Source organism: Passer domesticus, chromosome 5 (genome assembly GCF_036417665.1).
Source record: "Passer domesticus isolate bPasDom1 chromosome 5, bPasDom1.hap1, whole genome shotgun sequence".
Lineage (NCBI taxonomy): Eukaryota > Metazoa > Chordata > Aves > Passeriformes > Passeridae > Passer > Passer domesticus.
In genome coordinates this window covers 34,303,044-34,322,342 of record NC_087478.1, presented here as the reverse complement: position 1 = coordinate 34,322,342, position 19,299 = coordinate 34,303,044, and the positions used below count along the sequence as shown (strand labels likewise).

Here is a 19,299-nt window from a genome sequence, read left to right as displayed (position 1 = left end):
TAATATGAGAAGTGTATACTAAATAAATGATGAAGTAAAAAACCAATAATATTGTAGTGTTATTCTAGTTTCTGGGAAAAGTACTGGCTAAGTTTGTTTCTTTAAAGGCTGGAGTTAATTGTATTAAAAAATAAATTGTTTACCAATTTTGTGCAGTACATTCAAAAGTGGATATAAATTGGTTAGGAATGAAGTCAATATGGAAACCTGACTACTGGTAAAATAGGAGTGAACTTGATTCTGGATCAGCTTTTAGCTGCTGTCATCAGACCATTGTTTGACTCTTTAAAATATAAAGTGATATCTAGTTCTTACAATTACCTTATTTGAACTGGAAAGTTCTAAATACTGTGCTGTAGGCTTAATTTTAGAAAAAGCCCAGGTACATTTAACCAAATTTCAAAGCAAACAATACTTTTTCTGTGGTATTGTTTTCTTTATTCCTCACCCAAGTGTGTACTAAAATTTTCTTAATATTTTGTTGCTATGATAAATGTATTAATTGCTTATTTCTTTGTTTTAGGCAGCACATGAAAGATTGCACTCTTAGCCGTAAGCAGCTCTTTCAGGATATTCTGTCTTACAATTTAGAACTGATTGGTTGTTCAGAAAAAAGCACTGATGAGGAAATCAGCACTGCCACAGGTTGAGTCTCTTGTTCTCCTTTGTATCTAAAAATTTCTGAAGGGAATGAGTTTCATTAAAAGCTCTAGTTGCAAGGACTTTGATGTGAAGCGGATATAAGATACAGCTATACAAAATTTCTTAGGCTGTCCATTTCAGTCCTTTGTTAGTGGGTAGTTGCATTGGTGTCTTACAGAAAGAAAATAATCACTGGTCTGAGGAACATTTCATTCAAAAAGTATTGCTGGGATTCAGGGTGTTGGGGAGCAGTGAGCATCTTTACCTCTGTCTTCCTCAGTTCTTTCTGTAACTACTGGACTGACCTGTTTCAGTGGAGCTGGAATTTTATAAGAATGCCTTTGCCATATAGGCAAATTGCCAAATAGAACTTGCTTATTTTTCATTTCTTTGTTGGTAGTGTGTTAAATTACCATGCCTCTTAAAGCAGTCATATTTCGTAAATTCCTCATAGATTGTGTTAAAATGCTGTTAAGTTACTTAACTGTTTTAATCTATATGCTTACCTATGCTGCACATATTCTTGTTTCAGAAAAATATGTTGAAAAACTTTTTGGTATAAACAGAGATCGTATGTCAGTGGATCAGATGGCTGTTCTTTTGGCCAGCAATGTCAACGAGAGTAAAAGTCACAGTAAGTAGCTTGTTAGATCAAATACCATATATATATATATATATATATATGTATAAAAACTACAAAAGTACCATGATGATTTTGTAAACCAAGACTATAGTTTAATATAATTTATTTATCTCAGTATTATAAATTCTGATTATGGTAAAATAAAGTCTACAGAGTTTAAGGCAATAATACAATAGTTCTGGAGTTCCATTTGTAGAATTTATTTATGCACTTAAGCACAATAAATTTTAAATAAGTCGTATTGAAATTTATGCACTTCTGTTGAACTCACAGAAACTTTTAATCTAAAATCCTTATTAGGAAAAATATTTTACTCTTGAATACAGAAAAATGAAAGAATTTTTACTACTTCGTTTGTTCACAGCACCTCCACATACAACTTGGAAAGAGAAAAGGAAATGGAGACCAAAGTACTGGAGAAAGCCTCTGCTAGATAGTAGCAGCAGTGAAGAGGAACAGTTTGTTGGACCTATTAAATATGGTAATCTGGATGTGTGGCACCCTTTAAAGGACTACTAGAGGAAAAAACCTACCCATCTCTTTCTAACACTTGATTTTTAAAGGGCTTTTTGAGAAAACCAATGTTTTTAATAGTTTTCTTGACTTTATACTTCCTGTATGCAGACTTCATTTTGCATAAGTTTTTGGATAAAACTTGTAATTCTGTTATATCTTTTCCTTCAGTGGGACTGGAAATTAGGGTAGAATTTCTAATTACTTGTTCATAAAAGGAGCATAAGGAACTGTTTCCCTAGAGTGTTTCAGCCTTTCCCACATACCATTAGGATTTAAAAAAAAATTATTTTCCTTCAACAGCCGTACTTTCTCCTTCGTCCTCCTCCTGAACTTTAAATAGAAAAGCATCAGTGTTCAGTTAGTACAGAATTTGTATTTGGTGTGAGGTCAGGAGTTAAAAAAAGCTGTAGTTAAGCAACATTTGAGACTTGAAAGCTGCTAGAGCATCAGTAACCTGATAGGATTTCACATGTGACTCTTGCAGGTAGGAGCTTCAGGATTTGTTAGCAAATCTCTAAAAAGGATTTTTTGAGACTCATAATTGAGAAATTTTTCTTTAACAAATATGTTTAGTTCCTAATGCTGCCTGATGAACTGCCTTAGTTGGTGTCTGTTGATCAAGGCAGCCTTTACTGCTAATCCTTTCATTCCTTCCTTCACTTTTGAAATATAACCAGTTCGCTACAGGCAATACAGTTTGAAGGGTGCTGAGATAATGCTATTTAGTTGTAATCAATGGGTGGACTTGAAATATATAAATGCCACCTCTTCTGAGAGTTACAGGTCACTACTGTTTTAAAAAGGAGATGTTCTTTAAAAAAATTGTATATTATTTGCAGCCCATCCCACAGAACATAAAAAGAGAGTTCCAGTGCTTGATACTGTGGTGACTCCAGATGATGTCCGGTATTTTACAAGTGAGACTGATGACATTTCCAACTTGGAAGCAAGTGTGCAAGAAAACCCCTGTGATGTGCAGCTTTGGATTAAACTTGCATATAAATACTTGAATCAAAATGAAGGGTATGTCTGCTACATTTGAGGTCTTGCTACATTTGCCCTTGCTGCTATGATCAAATTTCCTATTTGATGTTAAAGAACTTTCTTCAACAATGCCACAAATAATTCATTACTTTAAACAGGTTAAAAATAAATTATATTTCCTACTGTTTTTAGTACAGTATATGAGTAATAAATTATGCTGATGGTTTATCTATGGGTATATTCTTTTTCAGAATGGAAGTTGATGGAAGGTAGTGTGGGAGAAGTAATTGTTCATGTTTAAAAAGTGTTCTGTGAGGGTTACAGTGGAATGTTATACTTCCAGCAGTAAAAGTGGACCAATTAAATCATTCTCTACAGAGTGAATGGTTGGAATAATGTTTAAGATTATTTTCATCAGCAAACTTATTTTAAGTATAGTTCTGCTAGTTGTTTTGTTTTTTTTTTTTTTTTTAACTTTGGTTTCCTGAGTTTCTCTAGCTTCTTTTCCTTAAAATTATGCTGCAGGGTACCATGTTTCTATTGGCAGTCAGATAATTTGGATAGGAATTCTGTCATGATGGTTTCATCCATTATGATGATTGACTTCAGTTTTAATAGTGAGGTACAGTTGAGCAACTGTAGCAGGAAGTAAGGGGAATGGAGAGGAGCAGCTCTACTTTAAAAGCCTTGTTTAAACTGGGGATAGTGGAAAATATAGGAAAAAATCAGTTTATCAGTCAGTGCCTGAACAATAGAACGGGTAGAACTGGAAAGGCCAGTAATAGAAGCGTTACCAGCAAGTAGCAGCATGAGAAGAGCATGCCTTCTAAATATAAGTGTACTTGGGAAGCAATCAAGAAAAGAAGGGAGAAAACTTAGTGGAAGATATGCATCCTTTCCTTAAAACAGCCATCTCTTCCATTCCTACTTCCTCAGTACTCTGAAGAAATTTGACTGCTCTAGTAGGTGAAAGTAGTGGGGTTGGGAAGGCTTTAGACTTATGCATGGTTAACTCTATTAGCTTTTCTTGAGACTTGCGTATTTCTTCGCATAAATGTCCATGCAAAATAATTTCTGAAGATGTTTTCAGAATAAGTGGGACATCAGAAGCATTCTGTAGTTTTATGGAAGATGTATTTATGAATTAAAGCTCTGCTCTGTGGTTTGCAGTACAGTCAGTTATTTCAGCTAGTTTTATATTACTTGGTGGGTGTCATCTCATTATTTTTTATTTCAAAAAATAATATTTCAATTTTTTTAATGTCTTAGAGAGAGAACCTGTATGATATGCTGAAATAAAGCCTTATATTTAATGACTGTAGGAAGTAAATTAAATATTTGACAAAATATAACTAACTTTCCTACACCTCTAAAATATCTACTTAAGTTCTTAAGCCTGTATGATGTAAATGCCTTTATATTCTTGCAGCTCGAGAACTTCGCTTACAGATAAATCTTAACAATTTTCAGTTAATTTGGACTCTTTCTTGAATTGGCAGTCTTCATAGTGTACTTATCTGTGCACTATGATAATTGTACCTCATAACCTCTGAAACTTGAAAACTTGCTGAAGCTTTGAAACCTTGATAGTAAGGGACAACATGTAAGAAAAGATACTGTGTGTGACTTCCATTCTAATTAAAAGCATCTATTTTCATATTTGATACTGTGAAAGTCATAATACCAACACAGTTGATGTGAGTCCTTTTTTCAATATTTAATTTTTACAGCTCGTCATCTGAGTGTTTAGATTCTACTTTAAATGTTTTGGCTCGAGCCCTGGAGAACAACAAAGAAAATCCTGAAATTTGGTGTCATTACCTCAGACTTTTCTCAAAAAGAGGAACCAAGGAGGAGATACAGGAGATGTGTGAAACAGCAGTGGAATATGCTCCCTCTTATCAAATCTGGTGGACAGTAAGTAAAAATTTCAATGTATATATTAAACATTCCTGTAAGTTGTGTTTTCTACTCTATAAAGGCAGCATGTGTGACAGGGAAAGTGTCAAATGAAAAGCACTGTAGGTTTTTGAAAACTCAGAAGTTGAAAATGAAGTTATTAAAGTTCTTGCAGGTTATTTGTAGAAATCAGTTTTCCTCAGGTAGTAAAAGTTACTTAAAATCAGTGTGTTACATTGAGTGCAAAACATGGGTGTTCTTGGACTATTAAAAGTGATATCTTTCAGGGTTTAATATGAAAATTTGGTGTGATAGAGGGAAACACAGTTCATAAAATAGCAAAAGGCATTATTTGAAGTTTGTGATCTGTGTGATTTTTAAACCATAACCTATAAGCTTTACTTGTATTGTGATTCTTACTATGATTTATTTCTCTCTAGTTTTTGAATTTGGAGAATTCCTTTGATGGAAAAGACTATGTATGTGGGAGGATGCTACAGTTCCTAATGGAAGTGACAGGAGGAGGAGAAAACCCAAATCTTGTGTCCTTTCAGTTGCTGGAAACTCTTCTCTACAGGGTTCATTTAAGCCTGTTTACAGGAAGACATCAGAATGCTCTTATTCTGCTGCAGGTAACTTCCAAGTTACCACCCCAGGAGTGTTTCATAGCTTTACCTTTTTAATGCATGTGACTGTGGTAGTCTGAACTTGTGCCCACCTTTAGAAGAATTTCTTCAACAAGGAGAGGCTTTTGCTTTGAGCTATGATGCCATTGTAAAAGCTGGATATGCCCTTGTGGGTTTTGTTGCCTACTTTTTTTGTTTGTGTAGCTAATAGCCTAGACTACTATGTCTTAAAATAATTCCCAGGGACATATTTTGTTGTTTGGTTTCTTGTAAACCATAGATCCAAGTTTTGCAGTGAAAGGTCTGTGAGTATTGCCTCAGGTATTCAAAATTGCTACAGAAATTATCAAACCAGTAGTTCTTGAGAAAGAACATTAGTTATCTAACAGTATTGCCTTACTCTCAAATCTGGAGATTGTTAAATTAGATTTTGTTGCTCCTGTCAACTCTGAAGTCATTGAGTTATCTCAGGCCAGAGCTGTGACTGTAGAAGTAATTTAGGTGACTGTTAACTGTTGCATAGATGATAAAAGTAGTGGCTGAGGGTGAAAAATGGACATCACCCTCTCCCAAAGCAGGAGCTCTGTCCTTTCAGTTGCAGGTTGTTTCATTCCTGCCAGCAGGTGCCACCTGTTGCTTGCTGCAGCTTGTCACTGCCCTCAGACAGTTTGAGAACCTCAGGCTTTTGTCTGGCTCCAGTTGGAATAAGAAAGCACAATGATGTGCTGGCTTTCCCCAAATGTACTGAGAAATGTAACTCTAAATGCATAAAAAGAACAGAGCTCTGGAGAAAAAAACTGTTTGTGTCAAATCAACATGGAAATCTAGGGGGAATAACACTGGTTGGTTACCCTTACCTTTCTGCAAAGCATCATGACGAAGTTAAACTTTTTTTGCAAATTAGTCTGAAATGTGTAGTACAAAAGAATGGCTTGGCAAGAGATTATTTAATTGTATTTCAGAGAAAATAACTTCAAAGTAACTGCTACTTCAGAGTAAATAGCAGTGTGTATTGGAAAACTTGAAAGCGATTTTTAAAGGATTTTGTGGACTTATTTTTCAAGTATTAAGTGAAATGCTTTTGAAACACCAGTTTTCACCAACTTCAGGACATGTGTTCTGCTGAATTTTGCATAAATTTGCAAATCTATTCATTATTTTGAAAAATTCATTCTTTGAACATACTGTTTGTCCAGAAAAATGTTGGCACATCGCTAGTCATGAGGTTCTGTTGTGTTTTAGAAAGAATTTGTGTTTAGACTTTATTTAATTGCATGCTCTAATTATTTTATTTGGGATCTGCTAGTTTAATTGGACTATTCTATTTTTGCATATGACTAGTACAAAAATTTGAAGTGGTATCCTTGTTCTCAGTAAGGTTTCCAAAACATTTTTAAAACATGTCTAGAGATGGTGGCCCTTTCAGTAGACTTGAATAGGTGTAATTCAGTTTTATAACTAGAATTCAATAAATAAAAACCCCAAGCCAAACAAACGACCCCAAATGCACAAAACCTAGCAGGATATAGTAAGTTGAATCCAGGCTGTAGATGAGTTGTATCCAGAGATATTGTATTATTTCTATGGAACTGGAAGTAATAGGAGAATGAAGCAGGAAAATGGAATGAACACAGGTTGAGAGATGCAGGTTTGCAAAGTGTCACTTCACTTTTTGCAATAACAATCTTCTGCAGTTTTTCTGAACCTTTTACTAGAAACCCTGCGTAATTTGCATATCCACGCATTCACATAAGCTGTATGATTCTGATTGACATAAATAATTAGTTCTTATCTCGTCTCTAGAAAAGTTTTGAGAATATTAAAACCTACTCTTCTTGTTTTCCCATTCTTCAATCTTAAAGACTGTGGCTGAAATACATTATATTTCTTTCAACCTTTACAGAATGCTTTAAAATCAGCAAATGAAAAGATATCAGAACACCTTACTGCAAGTGACCGTTGCTTGGCTTGGCTGGCTTACATACATCTAATTGAATTTGGTGTTCTCCCAGTAAAATTCTATGATCCAGCTAATGTCAGTCCTTCAAGGATTGTGCACAAAGAGCCATTTTTAATACCATGGCAGACAGTTCAAGATGTGAAGACTGATCCTGATACACTTTTAGCTATGTTTCAAGGTAAGATTAAGGTGATAAATATTTAATACATTCTTCACATGTTGTAATTCAAGAAGTATTATTCAGCTATGGAATTTCAAGTCAGTGCTGATGACTATGTTAACCCATTGAATTAATCCATGCAATTAATGAACGTGGCATTTTGACTTCAACAGAATAGTGAGGAAAATCCATGTTCTTGGGTGCTTAACCAGCACTCTTGAGTTTTTCATTTGTGGTTTCAACCCATAGCTTTATCTTGGTAGAATATCATAGTTCAGAGAAAAAGCAGTCAGTGGCTTGTGATAGTATGACATTGCTAGTTTTCTTGGGCTTATGCAAGCAGAAAGCCAAGCTTCAGCTGTCGTTCTTTCTTACTCTTTTCCCCCTCAGTAGGATATGTGTATTGGGAAGTTACTTTCCTGAAATATTAGTGTATTTCCTTAAAAGAGATAAACACATGCATTGTTCTATCTTAATTCACAGTTTATGTAAATTGAATAATTTTTTTTTAAAATGAAAAATGAAGATAGAAGAAATGGAATTTTTAGCTTATGGTGTTGCTGCTAGAAGTAGACTTCATGGTAGCAGACAAATCCTGTTATATAGTATTTATAAATGTCAGTATTTAGTGGTTAGCCAGCAGCAGTATTGAGTTGCCATGGAGAAAATACCTATGCTGCTGTTGGTAATGCAGCGTTGAAATACTCAAGGGTTAATGCAGTAGCCTTGCTGTGTGAGTGAAGGCAGTCTAGCTGTGGTAATGTGTTTGTTGTTGGATGACTTTTTATTATGCTGAGGAGAAAGAATATCCTGCATTAGCTTTTGCCTCAATAGCTTTCAGCAGCTATGCTGGAAATCCTGGAATGTGATTTTAAATGTAGGGGATGTGCTTCTGTCTGTAACATTGCTTTAATGGTTCATTGATAGGTTGTTTCCTATTCCTAAAATGAGCAAGAGATGAAACTGAAAGCTTTGTCTTTGCACTGTGGTGATAAGTAATGAGAACTTTTCCAAAGATGATTATCTACTTCTAATAATTTGCAAAAACAGCACTCTGAGAAATATCTTTTCACGCTTATGTGTTTTCCTTATGTTCAGGGAGACATTTTATTATATTAAAGCTTCACATAACTTTGACACTGTTTGAGGTGTAAAGGCTTTGTTTTTTACTTTCGTTTTGAAGATGCAGTCAAAACATGTACTGATGAAAGCCTTGAGGCTGACAAAAGAATAGCTACCTGCTTTCCTCTCTATAGGAACATGATAGCTTTGCTGAAACTTCTTGAAAGGTAAGTTGTTGCAAGACATTCTTAACTGGAGTACTCGACTCTTCTCTCTTTTTTTTTTCTTGTTTTGTTAAACTTAACGTTTACTTTTTTTTAAGGTGGGAGTCTGCTGCAGAACTTTGTAGGTCTTTATTGGAGCTCTGCCCTAACAACTGTCAGCTCTTGGAGAGTTTGGCCACCTTGTATTTGCAGATGAAGCAGGGCGAAAATGCCCACAAGGTGTGGATTGGTGCTTTTGAGAAGAATCCTCAGAATGCAGAAATTTTTTATCGGTTGTGTAAATTTCTTGTTTCACAGGTAATACTCCCCTTCAAAACTTACTTGCTGGTCTGCTAGCTCTGCAAAGTTTGGGGTTAGTGTGTTCTTTAAAAATCTTACCAAATTGATTCAACTTAGTGGTATTTTTGTAATGTCTAGTATGCATTCCTATAAATAGGAAAAGTACAATTTGCAAGACAAGTGACATAAGGTAGTCTTAGCAATTACATAAAATCATAGATTTATAATTTGTGTTGTTCTAATTCAGTGTAGTAATATTCTTAAGCAAGAATAACAGAAAGTAAAAGCACACCCTGTAATATTTTTTTCAGTTTCTTTCTACTGCTGACTGCCCCATTTAAACTTCAGTTGTGAGAAAATTAAGACAGTGGAGCATTGCAGAGATAGACAGACACACCACTTATTATTTTGTTTATATTAGTCTTGCCATATTGAGGTTGTTGTTTGCTTATATTAGTCTAACTATATTGAGGTTGATGTTTGATTCTTTTTTTTTTATTTAAAAAAACCCCAAACAAAACAGGAAAGGTCAAGCAGTATTCTTCCACTGTTACAAGATTTTGTGGCAGCTTTCTTTGAAAATACATGCCAAGAGCATGGTCCCATGGATCTATTAAGGTACGTTTAGAATAATATTTTAATTTAAATTCTGGCAATATTGGCATTTTCTTGAATTACGTGATAATTTAGAACTTTTAAACTCTTGTTTTTTAGCATGGCATGTTTTGCTAAAACTTCAGTGAATAGTGATTTGATATAAGGTTGACACTTGTTTTTGCTTAGACACTAATTTATAAAGCCATGAGCATGTAAAAATAAAACAGCAAAAAGTTTAATGTCTGTATTTGGGTAATGAAAATCAGTCATATATATACCAAAATTGTGGGGTTTTTTCCCTAGAGCTAGGAGCCTAAAATTACATACCTAAAATACACTGTGGCACTTGAAAAAGATCTCCATCAAGAGGTCCAGCATGTTATTAATTAGATTATTGTTGAAAAGATACAGGCTTCATATATAGCCTGATGATTTTCCTTGGAATTTAGCACCTAGTTGAAAGACATAAGTTTTGAAATCTACAAGTTCCCTATGGTCAAAATGGATGTCTGTGAAGGTCTTCAAAGCAAAAGCCTTCCATACTAAAGCTTATTCAGATGAGCTTCTGAAATGTTTTTATCTCTGAGTTAGGTGTTAGGTTTTATTCTTGCTTAAATTGTTTATGTACTTGATGCATTTTGTGAACGAATAGGAGAGTCTGTCATTATAAGGCAACCTTGAACTTTATGTATAATTAAAAAGTGAATGCCTTCTTTATCAATTACTTCTATATTTCTGTGAAATGCTTTCTGTACAGATTTTATCTGGGTAGAATTAAACTGAAATCTAGGAGAAGTGCATTTTTTTAGTATTTTTCATGAACTGGACTTCTTTACTGAATGTTACACCTACATAGGATTCTTCCATGTAGAAGGCTGTTCTTGTTTACTACTATTTTTTTCTCTTGTAGATATCTCTTGAATTTTCCAATGCCAATTGAATTTACATCACCTCTCTATAAAGAACATCTTACAGATGATGTTGTTAACCAGCAAATCCCGTATCTGTGGCAGATCTACTGGTGAGATTTTCCTAGGAATTTCTGAGAAACAGCTATTGAGTCTGAGTAAAATTGCATTTTCAAAAGCAGAGTATTCATTACTTGCCTAAGGGTGTATCACTTTGGATTCTCTGAATAAATGATTGGCCAGTCTTTAGAGAACCTACTGGCCTGGTGCACAATGGACGTAATTTTATAAACTGAGTTGCATGTCAGCTTAAACTTTCCACTTGAGAAATCTTTCAGGAATTCTGACCTGTAGGAATGGTAATAGGTGTGTTCATCACAAAATGATTGTTTGATGTACTTTTGGTTTAGGTTGCTGTTACTGGTAGTGTTTTTCTTTCTCTTGGCTTTCAGTTGTCTCTCTTTTATTTTACAATAGCCTTACTTTATAAATGTTTCCATTCTGCTTAGTCCTGATCTCCCCAGCTCCTTGACTTACTGTTTAAGCTGTTCATTGAGAAGTTGCACAGCAAAGTAATGCGGGAGGATGACCTATTCCTCTTTGAGAGGTTGTAAAGGAACATGTCTTTCTCATGTATACACAGTTTTTTTTCTTTGGATTTTTTTTCCTATTTCTTCCATCATTCCTTTTGTAGCAGCAGTATACAGGATTGCCATACACTACATTATTAGCTGTCTGTAACTTACACCAGTTACTTAACTGTGGTTACTGAGGTGATGGCTTATGCTGTTTAAGAAGTTTACCATTTTGTAGTCTGGGTTTGTCAGTCTTCACAAGTCTTCACTATTTGGCTTTTCAAAAAGGCAAGGATGATATTGCTTCTCATAGTCAGAATTTCTTCAACACTATTGCTTATTGGTTTTAATTGGTGGACAACTTACAGGAAAAATGTGTGGTTTTCAAGAAAATTGGATCAAAACCTTATTTAAGGATTATCTTTATGGGATTTGTTTGCATTGTCTATTACTATCAGCTTAAATTTTTTTTAAACAAAATACCTCTTGACAAGCTCAGTTTTGGGTTTGGCACTTACACGGTAGAAGCATTGTTACTAAGACACTTGAGGTCACTATTTAGTCATAAGGTACACTGACTTAAGCTCAGATTCTCCTGTATTTTAGCACCTCCTTCTAGGAGGGAAAATAAGTGTTCTTGAAATAAGTACCTAAATGGCTTTCAGAGCTAATAATTGATTGTTTCTCTGAGTTTTGCTGCAGTAAGTGTCTAGGTACCTGGGCTTGTGTATCTATATTATCTTTATTCAGGTATGGAGGACAAAAAACATAAAGGTTCACTTTTATCAACTAAAGAGATTGACATCTGCAAAGCCTTAAAGGTCTTGTAACAGTGTTTTACTTTGAAAGATCATTTGTGTGTGCACACATGTTCTTGCACAGAAATGTATACAAACCCTATTTTATACAGATTAGCAAATAGGTGATTTAGTTAATAATTCCTGGGGAAAGCAGGAGGAGAATCACTCACAGATTATGTAACTGCGGTCAGGAGGGCTTGGTAGCAAGGTCAGACCTATCTTATTTTATATATTTCTGCATACTCCTTTATGAGGTTGTTAGATTTCACACCTCCCCCCCTCCCCAGCCCCCATTACTTAATGCAAGTCTTACCTTTTTGGTCATTCTTATGTGATGACATTTGGTGTACCATTCTTATGTTGCATTCTTATGTTAAATGCATTGAAATACTGAGTTTTCACTGTGTCTTGATCTAAGAATGTGTCTGCTTCTGTCTTTGATTAAGTCTTGTGTGTTGGTCTAACTGTATGTTTCTTTGAGAAACTGTAGAAGAAAATTAAGGGGGGATTTTTTTGACCTTTCTTGTCAGGTTTTTTTTCCCTCTGTCACAATCAGTATGTTTCTACCTCAGACCTGGTAATATCGGTTTCAAAATAGTAACTTTGTTGCTAGAGACTGATACTATTTCTCAAGTGGCTTTAATTGGACTTCAAAGTGTATTGTTCTGGAGCTCTCGAAATGGAAACTCAAGACTTGTCTCCATATTCTGTAGCAATTAGAGTGTTCCTATTAGTATTAGTAAAGGGTACTTTACATGAGTAGAAGATGGTTTGTGATATTTATTTTTTTGGGTTGCATTTCAAAATTCATGGTTGTTTTATTATTCCTTGTTACCTGCTTTTGAGACTTAGCCATTCTAATAAATTGACTGGTAAATTAGTACATGATACAGTTAAACTGAAAACACTAGTTTTTTATTGCATCTGAGAATGGGAAATTCTTAATTATGTCTTACTCTGAATGTGTAGTTACATGTATTGATTATGGCACACAACAGTTTTTATCTTTTTATTATAAACAGTTTGTGCCAGTCTCTTCATGCAAGTGTTGGTGAAGCACTGGATGCTTATGAAGCAGCTCTGGGGGCAGTGATGCAGCAAGAAACTGTTCAGAACATTTGGTTGGAGTAAGTTCTTAAGGGAAGAAGGTTAATTAATTTCAACTGTTAAATGAACACTACCAGAGCCATCTTTTTTCTTTTCTTTTTTTTTCTTCCAGTTACCTTGTTTTTCTCAATAGCAAAGTTGTTGAATCCAGCAACAAAGTTCAAGAATTCAAGCTTTTTACTGATCTAGTGAACAGATGTCTGGTGACAGTCCCCACACAATATCCAATTCCATTTAGTACTGCTGATTATTGGACCAATTATGAGTTTCATAATAAGGTAAAAATGTGTCTGTGGGCAGTTTTAGTTAAACAAAGCAGCTGATGACCTGTTGGCAGGTACCTGTAAATCTCTTTGTTCAAGTCCAGCACCAGTATATGAACACTGAGAGCTAGAAAAAGAAGGAAGTATGTGAGTGTAGTAGTATTTTGGGCAGAAAAGTATCTAGCAGTGATCTTTTAGAATAAAGGTCCTGTAAAGGAAAGAGAAACTTGGACGCTTGGTAATGAAAAATTATCTTTGTCTAGAGCAAAGAGAAAATTGGTAAGGGAAGGATGATACAGTTACACAAGAGGGGTCTGCAGATGGAAAGAGTTTTGATCATAGAAATTATAATGTTTGAGAAACAGAAGAAATAAAGTAGGAGGAAAAAGTTCAGCACTTATACAGACAGAATAAAGCTTACAGAAATCTTGGATCCCATTTTGCTAACAAGCAGTGCGTTTATGTAAAAACAGGTGGCACTAGCAACTTGACACTAAATTCATATTATACAAATTGATTTATGTACTCTTGAGGGATAAGGTTTGAAGGTGGCGACTCATTTTATTCATAGTGTTCATAGTTTGTCATACCATTATTCGTAGCAAAATAAGACTATAAAGTGGATTAATGTTTATAATTCAAATTCTGCAGGTAATTCTTTTTTATTTGAGCTGCATTCCAAAATCTCAGCATTCCAAAACCTTGGAACGGTTTTGTTCTACCATGCCTACTAATCCTGGACTTGCACTGAGGTATGTAAAAATACTTTTAATTAAGGCAGGTGGTTAACGTAACTATTGTTTTTTTATGTAAGGTATGCATGATTTGCTTTCTACTACAGAAGTAAAATTATTCCTCTATTATTGCATGTTGCTTGAGGCATATTGTGCCTTCTGATGTCACCTCAATCTTAGATTGACAATGTTCTGTTCTAGCTACAGACAGGTTATAATTACACAGAAATTAACTCTGCATTGTACATGATGACTTCAAATGGTCAAAATTTCAAGTGGGTGGAGAAACGGCAGAGATATATATACTAAAATCCTGTTTTTACGTGATGATCTATTACAAGTTTAGTTCTAGAACAGTTAAAAAGTTATATATCAGTCTATAAGAGTGCTAGCTTAAGGCTTAATTTGACATTTATTTAGCAGTGATAAATCATGATTTAAAGGAAATCTGATGGGAAACAACCAGTTAATGTAAGCATTGCACTGGCTCTTACTTGAACAGTATTTGAAAATGTGCTCTGCCAGGATTAGAGTTCATGTTTTACTGTGTTATTTATTCATACTAAATGCATGAATATTTGAGTAATATTGGGAAGTCCCGAAACACTGTTCATCATCAAGTGACCCCAAAGAACTCAAAGCAAGGCTCACGTGTGGTTGTGGGCATGGGGAGAGTGTGACACTCCTGCCTTTGGCACGTGAAGTTGAATGGCTTCATTTTAAACCAAGTTGCGATTCTGTCTAGATGGAACTTGCACCTCCCTTAGACAGTGTTGATACTGCATGAAATGGGTGAGCAGAACTGACTGAATATTATCCTTAGCCCCATTACTATCAAACTAATTTGTCTCTTTCAAATGTGCAGTTACCTTGTGCATGCTGAAAGTGAATCCACTTGTAATATGCCAAGATCATGTGTTCTCTCTGATTTCACACTTAGTTGTTCTCTGAAAGTGTATCTTAACTTGTTTTGTTCTGAGAGAATGATCAAATCAATATTGTATATGGTGGCTTGGGTTTTTTCCTATTTGCAACTCTTGACTCAGATTAGGTATAATATATTTTGTGTAATGTGTTTATATCTTCGGATAGCTTTTCTGTTTCAAGTGATTAGAGCACTGGTCCTTTCTCATGCATGCCTTTTACAGACTGCTTCTGCGATACTGGGAGGAGAGCAATGTTCAGATTCTGAAACTACAAGCCAAGATGTTTACATATAATATCCCAACATGCCTGGCCATCTGGAAAATGTAATGCAACAGTCTGTTTTCATAGCTATTGCTTTTGTTTGTAAGGTTTACTTCACAAAGGTAAATCTGAAATGTCCTTGTAATTGGGCTTGTACTTGAAGCTTCTCTTTCATTAGCTTATTATTTTGAGAGTAACTTTGTTACAGCAGACAGAGATTCTGTCACTTCCTTAAAATGAGAAAGGAAATTTCCCTCTTGGGGAAACTTAAGTGAATGGATATTATGCAGATAAATATGAATTATGTATTTGCAAGTTGCCTTTTAAAATTCAACTATTGACTTCTGTCTCCCCCTCTCTACCCCTCCCCTTTATATATCACAGTATATAGCAGTATTCTCCATTATCCAGTGATGCTGAACTGATCTTTTTCTTCAGTGTTTGTTCATAATGGGGAACCACTGAAATGTCTTGCTCATGTAAGGTTGTTTTTAAAAAATGGCTATTTTTATCTTTTCACAATAGATTAACCTCATTGGAAGTTAGTTTCTTCTCAAGGAATTAGTAATTCCATTCCACAGTCAGTATTCTGCCATTAATGGCATTTAAAATAATTCAAGAATAAATGTTTTTATATATTTCTTTTCCTCAGAGCCATTGCTGCCGAATGCTTTCTAATGGGACAAAGAGAAGTAAGTCAAAACAGTGTACTAAAAATGAGTAATTATGAAATTCTGTAAAACTTCTCATTCCTTGGCTTTATCCAAAGGAATGATAATCTTGTAAATCCAGAATTTCTAGTTAGTTGAAATACTCTTGTTTTTATAGACACCAAAACATGTGCCTCAAGTGTGAGAAATATTTTTGGCAATTGAGCTAGAATGGATTATACGAGTGCATGCTCTTTCTGTGTATCTTTCCCGTACTGGGAAGGCTATGTTCTTCTCCCATATTTTTTGTTTTTTACCTGGAGGAGATTGTTGTATTTTAAGTATAGCAGAGGGAAGCTGGAAGATGCTAATGACTATCTTTACAAGTGGACAAGAGAGCTGGAGCAAAACTTTTTGCAAGGGCATGTCATACTAGGGTGAGAGGGAATAGCTTCAGACTGAGAGATAGATTGGATATTTAAAAAAACAGCTTTATTTTGAAGTGGTGTGAGACATGAACAGGTTGCCCAGAAAAGTTGTAGATTGCTTCCAGAGATGAGGTTTCTATGCCAGACTGGGTGGGGTTTTGAGCAACCTGGTCTAGGTCAGTGGAGGATGTCTCTGCCTATGGCAGGAGGTTGGTTCTCTAGATTATCTGTAAAATCCCTTCCAACCCAAACCATTCTTTGATTCTGTGAAGTAGTTGGAAGGGTGGGGTCTGCCAAACCAGTATATGAAAAGAGTTTTCATAGTTTCTGACCACGCACAAGAGTCCAGTTCCTTTTTTCCAAATTAATAGGTTTACTTACTAATACTTAGAGTAGGGAAATATCACTCTGTGTACAAACACAAAAGAGGTTTTTTGACACAGCAAATACATCACTTTTCAAATAGAATTATCTTCCTGGTATTGTTGCTGTCGCCTTCAAAATACTCTTCCACCTGTGAAAAGATGCTGTGAATTTGAGGGTGGGGGCTCTCATGAGGCCCTGGATTTGTGGTTCATCTTTTGCTTGTGGTATTTGAGCTACTTCTCTGCTGTATCTGGTTTTGTTGTAAGTCATTTTGTAGTGACTTACTCTTAGCATCCTTCTTTTATGTCAGTGGTCTTCTGAATCAATATTAAAGCTTTAACTATCCATAAAGGGTAGCATGGCTGTTTTTAGACTCTCATATAAATTGTTTACTTTTCTGTGGTCTCCTAGAATGTTTAAGAAGAGCGTCCCCTAAGCAGAATTACTTGGTTTGTGAGATCAAATAGCTCAAAGTCAGGAGATAACAAAGGCTGGATTGCCTATTCAACCTTAATTCTGTCTCTGTGTTGATGGTTTGGTGTAATCTGTAATTAGTCACAGATCCCTGCTTCAGTCATTGTATTAGATGGACTACATCTTAAGACACTGCCTATAGTAAGGCTGGTGACTGAAAAGAGTTGTGATTTGTTTGGTTAAAAAATATATGTCAAATGCATAAAAAGAGGGCCCTTAAAGAAAATGCACCAATTAAAATGAAGGCATGACATTGTAGCTGGATTACACCCAGAAGAAATCTTGTGGTTTTCTTCTGCAACCACCTCACCAATTATACTGTATATGGTAAAATCACTTAAGTAGTCACATACAGTGCAGTTGGGTTTTTGTGGGGGTCTTGGTCTGGGATGTAGTGAGCACTTAAAACTGTTTACACAAATCAGTGATTGTTCCAGATAACTGGATTTTCTAGTAAACAAGTAGGATATTGGTTTAAAATTGAATTGTGATTCAGATTCTGGATTTCCTGTTCCTGGAGAGCCTGTCATTTATTTCCTTCAGAGGTCATGTAAAGGTTTGTTAAAAGAAATGAAAATGGGTACAAGTATTCAAAATGCCAACAAATACTTCCCCTAGTGACTCTGATTGAAGTTGGGACTTAAGATACCAGTAGTTGAAGGACACTTGAGTAAGTACTAGTATTAAATATTTTGGTCCTCTGTTTCAAACCATAAAATGGTGAAACCATTTTTTTTTTTGAGTTGCAAAGACTCATGCTCATTGTTGAAGCATAGATAGATAGATAGATAGATGCTGAAGGAAAAAAACCCATGAAACAGTTATTTTCATTGCAGGATTGTGATGATTTGCAATAAACAAGACTTGAGACTACATATTGAGTGGTGAAAGAAATACTCAGTAAGCTGCTTCATTCCCTGAATGTGTTCCATCCTGTGCAATGAATGAGGCAAGAATCTTGTGAAGAAAAATAGCAGGTCCTCATGTAACTAATCATATTCATACAAGAGTCAGAATTAAGGTCAGACATAAACTTGGCTTTGCTTTTAGTACCAGTTTAATGCTTGACTTCAAAACTATGTAAAAATTATTGCAATATATTTTTGTGCTTCGGATAATTCATTTTGTGTGCATGAAATTGTGCTGACTTTTAATACTTGCCTTTGTTTTACAGGTCCATCATTTATATCAGAGAGCCCTTCAGAAGTTACCTCTATGTGCAACACTATGGAAAGATGTAATGTTTTCTCCTTATGATTAAGTTTGAGGTTTCATATAAATTCTCTGCATATCCCATATCCATAGATGTGGTGATGCTCAGGCTCTGGCTAAATCTTATATCTGCTTCCCCATCTCTTTCAGCAACTCTTGTTTGAAGCATCAGGAGGAGGTAAAACTGATAACCTGAGAAAACTAGTTTCCAAGTGCCAAGAGGTTGGAGTCAGCCTAGATGAGCTTTTAAATTTAAACACTTACAGAACAGAAAACAAGAATCTGTGAACGCTGGGTATGGTCAGCCCTAAGTCCTATAAAATGCCAAAATCAGTTGAATGATTCTTCAGGCTGATCTATGCCCTAAGATCTATGTAAGGCAGATGAGTATTGCTGAGCATATCAAGTCTTCAGTCTGCTTTCCTTGAACCTGGAAACAATTAACATGACCTTCTTCTGGAAACATGAACTCCCTGTCTGGCCTTGCTTCTGGGCCCTGCCAGATTCTCATAACGTCATCTACGTAAGTATAGTTAATCAAAATGACAGACTTTATTTTTTTATGTTTTCTTTTTATTTACTGTTTTCTTTGTTTTGCTGTTCCTGATTCACTTGACACTCTCGCTGATGCCTGAGAGATCTGTGTTTGGGATTAATTTACTGGGCTGTGTTTACAGTAAAAAGCAACTAGTCCATTTTGGGTTTTTTTCCTTTTTTAAACCTTTTTTGAGACTTTTTCATTACAGGATTTAAAACAAAAGCAGCCGCTCTTAAGGAAAGTGTAACTGCCGTGGCCACAAGTATGCTTCTTGCACTTGAAGGCTCTAAGAGGGTTGCTTACTGCCCTTTTCTGCATTGGACTCATGGCAGAGACTATTAAACTTGAAGATTAAAGAAACTTTTGCAAATGCCAGTGCATCAGAACCTAAGAGTGGTCAATTATGTGCAATTTTTTGTAAAGAAATTTTAATTTATAATAAAGTTTAACAGTTTAAAGAAAAA

General features: G+C 35.2%; 1 protein-coding gene across 4 annotated transcripts in view; it reads left to right on the top strand.

Moving 5' to 3' along the window:
* Positions 1 to 19,299, top strand: part of ZFC3H1 (zinc finger C3H1-type containing) — a 41,759-nt gene extending 22,460 nt beyond the window's left edge. For all 4 annotated transcript variants that reach the window (XM_064419508.1, XM_064419507.1, XM_064419506.1 and 1 more), the window contains exons 18-35: positions 524 to 645; positions 1,175 to 1,276; positions 1,650 to 1,766; positions 2,641 to 2,824; positions 4,516 to 4,702; positions 5,125 to 5,316; positions 7,214 to 7,448; positions 8,614 to 8,719; positions 8,815 to 9,013; positions 9,519 to 9,613; positions 10,503 to 10,613; positions 12,898 to 13,002; positions 13,095 to 13,260; positions 13,897 to 13,997; positions 15,128 to 15,229; positions 15,820 to 15,859; positions 18,260 to 18,322; positions 18,448 to 19,299. In XM_064419508.1, the coding sequence (XP_064275578.1) occupies positions 524 to 645; positions 1,175 to 1,276; positions 1,650 to 1,766; positions 2,641 to 2,824; positions 4,516 to 4,702; positions 5,125 to 5,316; positions 7,214 to 7,448; positions 8,614 to 8,719; positions 8,815 to 9,013; positions 9,519 to 9,613; positions 10,503 to 10,613; positions 12,898 to 13,002; positions 13,095 to 13,260; positions 13,897 to 13,997; positions 15,128 to 15,229; positions 15,820 to 15,859; positions 18,260 to 18,322; positions 18,448 to 18,585 (2,365 nt within the window). In that variant the 3' untranslated portion in view covers positions 18,586 to 19,299. The remainder of the gene's footprint in view (positions 1 to 523; positions 646 to 1,174; positions 1,277 to 1,649; positions 1,767 to 2,640; positions 2,825 to 4,515; positions 4,703 to 5,124; positions 5,317 to 7,213; positions 7,449 to 8,613; positions 8,720 to 8,814; positions 9,014 to 9,518; positions 9,614 to 10,502; positions 10,614 to 12,897; positions 13,003 to 13,094; positions 13,261 to 13,896; positions 13,998 to 15,127; positions 15,230 to 15,819; positions 15,860 to 18,259; positions 18,323 to 18,447) is intronic.